Source organism: Eurypyga helias, unplaced genomic scaffold, assembly GCF_000690775.1.
Source record: "Eurypyga helias isolate BGI_N326 unplaced genomic scaffold, ASM69077v1 scaffold25710, whole genome shotgun sequence".
NCBI lineage: Eukaryota > Metazoa > Chordata > Aves > Eurypygiformes > Eurypygidae > Eurypyga > Eurypyga helias.
This window is the reverse complement of record NW_010225384.1, coordinates 1-11017: the sequence shown is the minus strand read 5'-3', so window position 1 is coordinate 11017 and position 11017 is coordinate 1. Positions and strand designations below refer to the sequence as shown.

At 55.0% G+C, this 11017-nt stretch overlaps 2 protein-coding genes across 2 annotated transcripts; one reads left to right on the top strand and one right to left on the bottom strand.

The window, feature by feature from the left end:
* Positions 1-418: 418 nt before the first annotated feature.
* TIMM22 (translocase of inner mitochondrial membrane 22 homolog (yeast)) lies at positions 419-3714 on the top strand (the record flags this gene model as incomplete). Its single annotated transcript, XM_010149368.1, has 3 exons — positions 419-615; positions 1646-1718; positions 2778-3714. Coding segments are annotated over 3 exons (347 nt in total), but the record flags the coding sequence as incomplete, so codon positions are not given.
* A 2967-nt stretch (positions 3715-6681) lies between these two features.
* LOC104507917 (active breakpoint cluster region-related protein-like) lies at positions 6682-10687 on the bottom strand (the record flags this gene model as incomplete). Its single annotated transcript, XM_010149357.1, has 7 exons — positions 6682-6965; positions 7149-7296; positions 8947-9052; positions 9339-9473; positions 9971-10110; positions 10387-10496; positions 10628-10687. Coding segments are annotated over 7 exons (789 nt in total), but the record flags the coding sequence as incomplete, so codon positions are not given.
* Positions 10688-11017: the final 330 nt, after the last annotated feature.

The following is an 11017-nucleotide window of genomic DNA, read 5'->3' as shown; positions in this document are numbered from 1 at the left end:
CCGGAGGGGACGGGGCGTTGAGGGGGAGCGGTAGTCAGGCTGTGGGGGTCGTTAGGGAGTAGGAGGGTCCCCCGTGATGTCAGGAAAGGGGCGGAGCGACCTGGGACCCCCGTGTTTAATTTTCTTAAGTCTGAGCCTCCTTCAGTACCTGTCATAAATCCCGTGGAGGGATCCCTGTCTCCCTGCCCTTGCAAAGGAAGAGGAGCTCACAGCTTTTCCTCCGCAGAGCACAGACTGTCAGCAAGGAGGATGTCAACAACAGTGTCTGTGGTATCGAGACAGGCCCTTTGTGCCCTTGCACTGCCCCTTTCACGCCGCAGCGTTGACAGACAGCGGGAGCAGAGGTGCTCTGGTGCCTGTGGGGAACGTGCTGCTCACATCCAGCCACGCTTTGCTTTACTTTTTTTGTCTTTTACAGGATTCGTCCTGGGAGGTGCATTTGGTGTCTTCACAGCTGGCATTGACACCAACGCTGGGTTTGATCCCAAGGATCCATACCGCACACCAACTGCAAAAGAGGTCCTCAAAGATATGGGGCAGCGAGGCATATCCTACGCAAAGAACTTCGCCATTGTGGGCGCCATGTTCTCCTGCACTGAATGCCTGGTAGAATCTGTGAGTAATAACTTTTTAAGCACCATGAAATGTTTTCTTGTACAGTTAATCTCTATTACTAGTTCCAAGTAAGTATGTGGATCCCCTTTGTGACAGGGCAAGAGCGTAGGCTAGTTTGTTCTTTCTTGACCATCAAAGCTTTTCAGTTTTGAGACCTGTCTTCAGAACTGCCATTCTCTGACAGAATGAGCAGAAGAGCATGCAGTAGCAAAGTCCTTTTCAGTTCAAGTCCTGAATGCACTGGCAAGTGTAGGTGTTACTTTTTGAAACCTTAGCTACAAGTAGTTGTTGTTACTTTAAAATATTGAACTGCAAGTTGCAACATGGTAATTTGAGCCTCTAAAAATTCCATAGGCAGAAAGGGATCCTTTGATGAAAGTTCCTAAGTAACAAGCCTATTTTCTTCTTGCTACAGCAAGAAATGACCTTGTGCAGCTCAGTGATAAATCTATCATCCATTTTCTTAAACAGGAAAATTAGTCTGTTAGGAATTTTTGGACTGAAATTGAAAGACACAATTATTTTTTAACTCATCTAGAAGAAAAGCAAATCTTCTTGCACAATGGAGCAGGACAAAAGGATCTCTGCACTGGTGAAAAACTAGCATGCTTTGGCTATGGAAATAGTACATCTTTGCCAGCAGGGTGCTATGACTCTCGCCTTGCTGAGATGAGAACCAGGCTGCATGGCCAGGCTCAGCGTTGCACTCATGGTTATACCGCCTTTAAAATCTCTGTGCTGGCACCAGTGCACAGGGCTGTGTTCTGGGGGCTCACCTGAGAATCTTTGCCATAGCACTGCATTGCACCATATGGATTTGTCTTACCTCTCCAGGAGACCTGTTCCTTCCTCCTCTCCTGGCCCTGCCAAGTCTTATGTTTGAGAGTGCAGGGGGCCATCTACTGAGAATAGAGGGGAAGAACATCCTCAGCTGAGAAAGGGCTTGGAAGGTCATTTAATCTCTTTTTGTATTTGTATAGTGCACATTTATTCCGTATTTACTTGTTGGCTCTGATTTTTAATTCCACAGTACCGTGGAAAGTCAGACTGGAAGAATAGCGTTATTAGCGGCTGCATCACAGGAGGAGCAATCGGCTTCAGAGGTTGGTAGCACCTGCTATGAACTATTTTTGTGATAAGGCTCGAATCTGGATACGTAGCATGTGATGTTTTTAAGGGAGCACACACTACAATCTCCTTGCACAGGGTTATGGCGATGTCAGCATGAGAGTGTACCCCAGACTGGCAGAATTGCTCTCTCTACCACCTTCCTGTCAGCTGGAAAGATTAAGTGTGGGCAGGGAAGGCTTGGTCGTACAGGACAGTGGGATTGGAGGAAAATCAACAGAAGTGACTTGAAAGGAAAATCAGGAAATGGTGTTTGCTATCCACACACTTCTGTGATGTCGTGGGGAGGGAGCCAAAAATACATACCGAGCAACTGTCTGAAGTTACAGCTCTTGTGTTAACAGAGCTCTACTTATATATGCTGTTTCACTGGCAGTAACTCTATTATAATTTCCACAGTGTGCAAATGTTTCCCTCCTCCTATATCAAATCAAATAGCCAGTTTTTCAGTGCAGGAGCACTGACTGGGATTTGATTCCAGCAGGCACTGATGGGGACTTTAGAAAGCCCCGAGTGCTAACACTATCTGGAGAAAAACCCCATGTAGGAAAAGAGCTTCTCTGCTCATCAGAAATATCAAACTGCTCTCACCTCTTCTTAAGAAAAAAACCTGTACGCAGTGCATAAAAGAAAGTGCTTCTAACTGAGCTTGTTAAGTTGGGTCTGTCCTGGACCTAATCCTCTTAGAGCTTTCAAAGCTGCAGCTGCTCTTCCTATGCATCACTTGTCCAACAGCAAAAGCCACTTGCAGCACTCGGATCAAAGCGCACTGCAATCAGCGATGGGCACTGGGATTTTGTCTTCCAGCCCTCGGGGGAGAGAGCAGCGCAGCGCCGGGCCAGTCCGTGCAGGGCCATGGTAGTTTAAGTGCAGTGTGTGCCCAGTTCCCTCCCTCACCTTGGGCCATGGAAGTGCCGGTGTGACCCTGGTAGCGGACCGCCGGGATCCTGCAGGTGTAAGCTCATCAAGCCAGCGCAGCGTAAGCTAGTTACAGGGAAGAAATTTTTCTCTTTCCCACCCTTTTTGCGTTGCAGCTGGTTTGCAGGCAGGGGTTATTGGCTGTGGTGGATTTGCCGCTTTCTCCGCTGCGATTGATTACTATCTACGGTAACAGTGGCATCCCTTGGGAGTAAGTTTCCCTTTTGGTCCAGTGCTGCTGCGAAGAGCCTGCATCATGGCAGAAGAACCATCGGGCTTACCTTTCCACTGCCTTTGGAGTCCTGATCAACGCAAGCTGGATGGCGTTGGCTGCTTTTCCTGAATGACTAACAATAATCTGGCTCCGAGCCCTGGCGTGCTGCTTCAGGCAGACTTGCGGGAGTATGCGAGGATGGAGCCAGACGCAGTGAGCAGTATCTCCAGGACGGATCAGCTGACACTCAGTTTCCAAGAAACAAGCCTGGACTCTGAGCTTTTTCGATCCTTTGGGTCTGATTTTGATTAAGTCTGTTGCTAGCATCAAAAGAGGCAGGAGGACAGTCTTCAAAAAGAAAGGTGGAGATGTAGGTTACTGTGTATTGGAACACCCTGCAGGTGTTTAACAGTTACCAGTTTGCAGCTTGCTGCTCTGTTAGGGAGAGGTAAGATCCTGTGGAGAAATAGTTTGTTCCAGGCTTTTCTTAAAATACCAGCTGAAGACAAACCACCATCTGGACAACTTGTCTTATTTCAAGTACAGAGATGAAAGCCAAATTGCTTTACCATGTCTTAAAGGGAAAAGCAAGGAATCCTTAGCCTTAGAACTGTGTGGTTACTGGCAGATGAACAAAACAGTTTAAGGGGGGGAAAAAAAAAAAGAGGTTGTTGCAGAAGTATAATTCTCTGTAGCCACTTGGCTAGCCTGATTTAACCTCGCTGTGGGAGTACAAATAATCTTGCTACTGCTTTAACTGCCACAGGCTCATACCATTAGTTCCAGCAGTTTGATAGCGAGACTAGAAAGGAGAATTGTGAGAATAAACCACTGTTAGATAACTGGGCATTCACTTAGCACACAGTCTGTTTCCCATCACGTCCCTGTACCACCTCTAAGTGCCCCGGTGTTGCGCTGGGGAAAGTGAAGTGTTGTTTCTGCAGAACGTTGGTGCTGAAGGCAGGACATCTGTTCATTAGCTCAGGGAGCTGCTCCCTTTTCCATTTGCATTTGTATTAGCCCTCTTGCTCCTCTAACCAAGCTCTGTTCTCAGACCTCAGGGGGTAATTTTTATACTCTTGAATAGTTTAGGCTGATTTTAACCTTCATTGAGCCACTCCGCAAGGGCAAAACCACCCACCCTCATCCTTAGGACGCAGCGGGATTTCAGATTCGGTGCACGCACCTAACAGAGGGTCTCCCACCCGCTTCCTCTCCTTTGCATCCACAGTTTGACATCCCAGCTTGGTGACAGCGCTCGGTTACCTGGAAGAGCAACACCAGCAGGGTGGTTTGGCTGTTACGGCGGTCACTTTGGAGGCATGTTGTCTCCCTTTCCCACGTGGAAAGAAGTGGGGAGACTGCACCACGTGATCTATCAGATGAGGTTTCCAGATCGCCTGATGGCCCTTGCTGTGCCTGTTCAGTATCCTCGGGCCAGAAGCTGTGCAAGTCAGCTGAGTTTTAAGCTTGAGTAATTCTGGGCTGATTAAACAGGCTGGCTCCAGACGGTCCAGGGTTTTTTTTTCCCCCCTCCAGAATGTACTGAAATGCAAGGATGTAGCCCAGACCATAAGATGTCTCTTAAAAGATTGTCTGGCACAATGCCTGTGCTTATACCACTAGCTTGAAGTGCAGCTAGCAAGATTCCAGGCAGAAAGAGAAGCAGCTGCGATGCCAAGGTGATCAGTGAGTGATCAGCAATACCACGGGGCTCCTTTTGTGCAAATGTTGGGGCTTTGCATTTTTATTAACATTTTTTTTTTTCTCCTCACATGGTTTACAGCCATTTAAAGTTTATAATCTACAGAAATTGAAACAGAACACAAACAAAAATATATCCTGAACAACTTTTGAAAGTCAAATATTAATTAACAGTTCTATTCTACCTGTAGCTGCAAGAGTCCACCCCCCTTCCTCTTTCCTTCCTGTAGGAACAAGCACAAGCCAGTCACGGGGACGGCTGCAGCCTGTTGTGGACCGGGCCTCCAGCCACTGTCGCGCGGGGGGATTTGGCTGTACAGAGTCTCCATCTGGAATGACAGTATCGTGGACAGAGACTTGGACACATGTAACAAAATCAGACACACACACACAGGGATCTGTTGTGCAGTCAGATCTAAACCTCGGCCTCCTTCCTAGGTCCAGGGCCAAGACAGACGCCTGGTTGTATTCTGCAATGCTGTTTCCCTTCTGTTTAGCTGGTAGTCAAGAGGAGCAGGGTCTGGAGTGTGAGCCCTTTGGAGGGGGACTGAAAAACCTCCCCTCCTTGAGTTGCTTTGCTGGTGTGGGGCTGGCAGGTGCTGCCTTCCCCGGGGAGGTGGGCTTAGGACATACCTGGAGCGTCGGTGGCAGGCGGCCGGGCTCTACCTGGAACAGTCTGTTAGTCAGGAGGGTGAAGGCAAGGCCGCTGGTAGCAGGGACACGCTTGGTCACTTCTCATCCATCTCCATTTGGCACAGGAGAGCACAGGGCCAATGCAACTGGGGAGGGGGCTTTTCCCACGAGAACACGGGACTCGGCTCACAGAGCGAAAGGGTTCGTGTCCCAACAGGTACCAGCACCTACCTGTGAGTGTGGGAGGGTGAGGGACACACTGGGAGCCAGGCGTGGGTGACAACTCCAGCCATCAGCCTGGGGGTCAAGAACTGGAGCCACTTAACTAAAACAGACCTGAGCTGGCCGGGCACGGCTACCCCAGCAACAACTGCTTTGTGAGAAGGAGCAAACGAAGCACTTGTGCCTTTGGTAGCGAGGCCCAGGAGGGCTTTCCTCCTCCCACCCCCCTGTGCTGGTTTCCAGGCTGGCTGACAGCGCTCAGCTCCATCAGTCTGGCTGGCAGGGAGGCAGGGCCACGTGTTGCCGTGGGCCCAGGGCAGTGGGGAAGGCCGAGGAGGGAAACAAAACGCTCCCCATTCTCGTGGCCGTGACAGGAACGTGGCCGGTGCGTTGGCAGGCTCTGCCACGGGGCGCAGCCAGCGTCGGCAAGCCCTGCGGCAGCGCTGGCGGGGTAACGGCGTGCGCACCTCGCCTGTGGGTGCCGTGCTACAGCAGAGATACGGGCGTACGGAAACAGCAGAGACCCCATTCCCTGCCCTGCCAGGGCTTGATGGGAAAATTCTGGGGACCCGCGTGCCCTGACAGGACCCCTTCAGTGCCAGAGCGCAGACCTGGGGTCGGCCTGTGGCGGAGGGGGCAGAGCTGTCGTCCCTCAAGCCTGCCGTGGGTCGAGACCAGCACAGCACCTCTCGCTCCAGCCTTGTGTGATGGGTTACCCCAAAACGCTACTCAGGGGCGAGATACAGCGAGGGAAGTAACCGCCACGCTACACGCACACAGGCAAAGCACAGCGTAAGGGCTGTAGAGGGGACTGGCCTGAGAGGACCCCGAAGAGACGTGGCGAAGAGGAAGCAGCATCCCGCTCCTCCGTTCTCGTGGTCGCAGGTTTGCTCCGGCCAGAGCAGGATCCAGGCACGGGGTCCAATGTTTGCGCAGGCAACAAGCCAAAGCAGAGCTGGTCGTCACCGTCAGCGGGGAGGGAAGCCCGTGAGCTCCCAGCCTCTGGAAGTGAGCCGGTGCTGCACATGCAGGCGGAGGGCAGGGGAGCCGGGCAGCGGAGCAGGCACTCGTGGGATGCTGCAGGCTTCGAGCTGGGTGAGACGAGGGGTGCCTGGTAGGAGTGAGCGGGCAGAGAGGAGTCCAGGAGAAAACTAGCCAAGGGAGAAGCCTGTGTCCACAGCCCTTGTCAGTCACTACCTCTTCTGTTGAACAAATATACATAAAACCAATTCTTGAACACAAGAAGGGACATAAGACACGACTACTTTACAGAGAGGCACGGCGCCTGGGGTGGGACCGGGCCACTGGTACGCGATTGTACAGGAGCTGCAGGTGGCACCGTCCTGGGTCCGGGCCGGTCTCCCTGGGGGGCTGCGATCCAGTCTGTGTCCCCCGAGCAGGGAGCTGGGAGTGTTTGCAGCTGGTGCCTTCTCCCTGCAGGCTACACGTCCGTGGAGAAGTAAAGTGTGTTGCGTTTCAGCTCAGTGAAGGAGATGGGAGGATGCTGCAGGTAGTAGAGAAGGACCTGGACCTGTAGCAGGCAAATGGGGTTAGGCCAAAAAGGGGCAGAGCTGCCACATCCCAGCTTATCCCTGTGAAGCCACGTCCAGCAAACAGTGACAGATCTACCCAGTGGGGCAGGTAAACCCCTCTGCTCCCCACTCCAAGGGTGCTGGCATGGGCTGCAGCCCCACGCTGCCAGCATGGCTCTTACCTGGGCCATCACATCGTGGGACCAGATGTCAGAGGCCAGGGTGAGGTGTCCCTTGCTCTCTCCCTCTGAGGGTCTCAGCAGTGTCGGCCCAAAGACCGTGGCTAGGTTGTGGAGAGACATCTTGTTGATGGGCTCCTTTTCAGCTACCCTGTGGGGTACGAGCAGAGAGGGTGCGTGAGCCCCTAATGCTGTTCTTCCGGAGAGGGGCAGCCATGGGGCGATGCGGGGAGGGCGAGTGCTGATCTCCCTTCTCCCAGCCTAAGTGGGACACATCCAACTTCCCAGCGCCCTTCACAGCCCCCGGCAAACCCAGGTGCAGGGCAGGGAGCTCTGCCCCCTTCACGGCCTCCGCTGGAGCCGCCGGAGCCTGGCCCGGAGCCCCGGGAGTGATGTGGCAGCGACCAAGCCCTTGCTTGCTTATGTGCTGCACAGCCTCCACCCTTCCCAAGCCTCGGCAGGGTACGGGGACCTCGGCAGCAGCCCATGCCTCCCCGCAGCCGCTGCCCCCAAGGACCCCAGCCAACCCGCACCGAGGGAACCGGGGCCGCAACATTGCCATGTTAGGAGGCAGCCGTGCCCCCACAGGCTGCCCGGTTGAGCCCTGGCCAGGGGAGCAGATGTGGGAACTGGCTGTGCCCGGTTCTCAGGATGGAAATGGATTTTTCCTTCCCCACCTCCCAGCATCAATCACTTTTTCTGTTTGATTTTAGCCAAACCAGAGAGAAAAAAATAAAACAACCAAACCACTTCATGATGCAAGTAACATGAGCCACAAGCCCCGGTCCCAAACTCCTGGCCAGCTTGGCCAGGCTCTGCATGCTGCACCACCGTCCTGCCTACAGCCCCATGTCCTCCACAGATTTTGGGGCCCCAGTGAGCCCCAGAACTGCCCATCCCCAGGCTCGGATAGGCTTCATCTGGGCCAGGATAAAGCCTGGCAAACCACACACTGCTGCACTCGCCCTGGGATGAGCAGGATGGGGGGTCACCTGCAACTCTGGGATGTGTTCACGAAGCTGACTGTCTCTGGGTCTTGGCCACCCACTGCAGACAGGTTACAGGGATTACTGCACCTTGTTTTGCAGGGGCTACTGCTGGATTGGTGGGAAGGGACACTAAAGGGGACACTGCACAGCTCCCAGCTGATTCCCAATCCTGCACTGAGTCCAGCTGCTCCCTGCGGAGAGCTCATCCAACCAGCTGCACACTGTCTGCAGCAGCCAAGAGCCTCATCTTGCCAGGGCACGTGTGCTCCCTGCAGAGCTGACCTGCGTGAGCGGCCTCGCGCTGCGCGGTCCCCACTGTCACACTGGCCAGTGGCTGCTCTGTGGGACAGCCCAGCTCCCCGATCCCTCCAGCATCTCACAGGGCCCACGGAGAGGAACCGTGGGAAGCCAACACCAACTTCAACCAAAGGGACTCATGGCGTGCCAGGTCCCAGCCTGAACCGGGGTGAGGACCCCTGAACACATGTCAGAGCCTGGAGAGATGGGGCAGGTGGGACACGTGGGGATGGGAAAGGGTCACTGCCACCTGCCCAACACTGAGCTGCCGTTGCTGGCCCCGGCTGCCACCTGGAGCCCTGCTCCGCACCAGCACAGCACCATCTGCCTCCAGTTTGGGATCAGCCCACAGACACACAGGCACCACAGGAATCAGACAGCAGCTCTAATTCCACTCACTTCCCGTCCCCATGGCAAAGCAGTGGGGCAGACTCATACTGCACCTCCCGCCTGTGCCGGGCAACCCCCCGGGAGCCGCCGCTTGCTCCACGGGGCTGGCCAAGCTGAGCCGTTACCTTTTCAAGTGCTCCAGCAGGAAGAGGAAGGTGATGAGGTTGGGGTCAGGCAGCGAGCGGAGAAGGTGCATCATGCAGTTCTCCTTGGCAGCAGGATCCGAGAGGGCTGGAGACAAGGAGGGAGAGGGCTCAGGACAGAGGCTGGTGACATCTTATGCAGCAGCAGGACCCACCGTGGCCAGACCTCCCTGCACAAGCAGCCAGCCCTGACGCACAGGGCTCTGCCTGCGCCCCGCAGAGCAGCACCATGAGCACCAAGATGGCCTGGAGCTGGCAAGGACAGCCAGGATCAAGATGGGAAAAGACCCTTGTGAGTCTCCCATCCCAAAGGAGGCCATGCTAAACAGAGCCATGCTTGGGCACCAACCCCCTCCCCATCCCCAAGCCCTTACCGATCCCCTCCATGAAGGCGGGGTAGAGTCTGTCAGTGAGAAGGGGCTCCGGCAGCTCACGGAAATACAGCTTCAGTGTGCCAGCGATGGCATTGATGTCCATATCACTCAGCATGACCAGGATATCCTTGTTATCTGTCCAGACAGCACCCACATGTGAAACCTCCTGCGCCTCCTTCCCCAGGAGACCCCCCCCGCATCATCCCAGCTGTCCAGCAAGGCCGCCGGACAGAGGGCAGGCACAGCACCACCCGGTCCACAGCCTCATTTAGCCGGGCTGGGGCTGGGAAGAGCCAAGCAGTTCCCGCCTGGCTGGGCAATGGGACGCGGAACAATTTGCAAATCCATTTGCAACGTTTCCCTGACTCAGTGTCTCCCAGGAGCCAGCCAGGCGTGCGGCAGCTCAGCAGCACCAAGGCACAAACAAGGCTGGGACCTCTGGGCATTTGCTTTCCCCTACACCCTCCTCCTCGCCCCCAGCCCCTTCCTGGGCACACCAGCACATTCTGCACATGCGCAGTGCAATATCCAGACCCTGCGCTTGCCGGGCAGGAGGCTGGGGGGCTCTCAGCGCCTGCAAAACCTCCCAGAGCAATGTGATGGGAAGGACAGCTGTCCCCCAGGACACTCACTGGCATCAAAGACAGCTTTCAACGCCTGGATGTCTGTGGCAACGCCGGAGATCCTGTAGATGCCAACCTCTTCGATGCCCCTCTTCTCCACCTCCTCTATGCACTGGCGCACGATGTAAGGCACCTTGGAGCGCTCACGCCTGGCTCGGAAAGCAAAGCCATGAGCAGAGATTCCCAGATCGTGTGGCAGTCAGCTCAGCCCTGCAAACCCCGAGCCAGGGGCAGGATGGGCATGCCGGGAAGGATGGGACTGGCAAAGGAACAGGCAAGACCCCAGCAGGGAGCAAAAGCCAAGCTCTCCAGTGTCGGTGGGAGCAAAGGGACATGGTGCATGGACAGAGCAGGTCCCCTGAGTCCCCCAGCCCCACACCCACAGGGACCAGAACAGATCAGTCTCCCCCCAGTTCTGCACGTACTTTGTCACGACGCTGATTTTGACCCCAAAGACACCGGTCTGCTTTTTGGACGGGGTCCTCTTCAGGCTCATGTCTCTGCTCGTGAACTTCATGGAGAACTCAACCTTGATCTGTGAGAGACAGGGGGTGAGTCCCAGAGCCCAGCCCTGGGCCCATCACCTCTGCATTGCACGAGGCCACAGCACAGCCCTGGGGAAGGGGCTGCTATCAAATTAAGGGATGTCCCCGCAACCCCGCTTACCCCGTTCATCTCAATCACGTCCATGTGCCAGTTCTTCGTCTGCACAGCCTGTGGATCCAGCTGTGGGGAGAGATGCTGCGTGAGCTCCCCAGGGATGCAGCCCCATGCCAGCCCCGCTGCTGCCCCAGCCCAGCAGGCCCTGAAGCCCCTGACCCACAGATGGTGTCAGGCACGGGATATGCTTTTCCCTGGCAATGTGCTGCCCAGGGCAGCAGGATGGAGAGGGGAAGGTCTGGGGTTCCTCTGGCCATGCCCTGAAGCCAGGTGGGCTCAGCCTCCCCAGCTGAACTCCCACGAGGCACCACTTTAACCCACACCCGAACGGTAAGAAATTTCCAAGAAATCAGGACTATTTCTGGCGGCAGACTGATGAAACAGAACTAGGGCAGC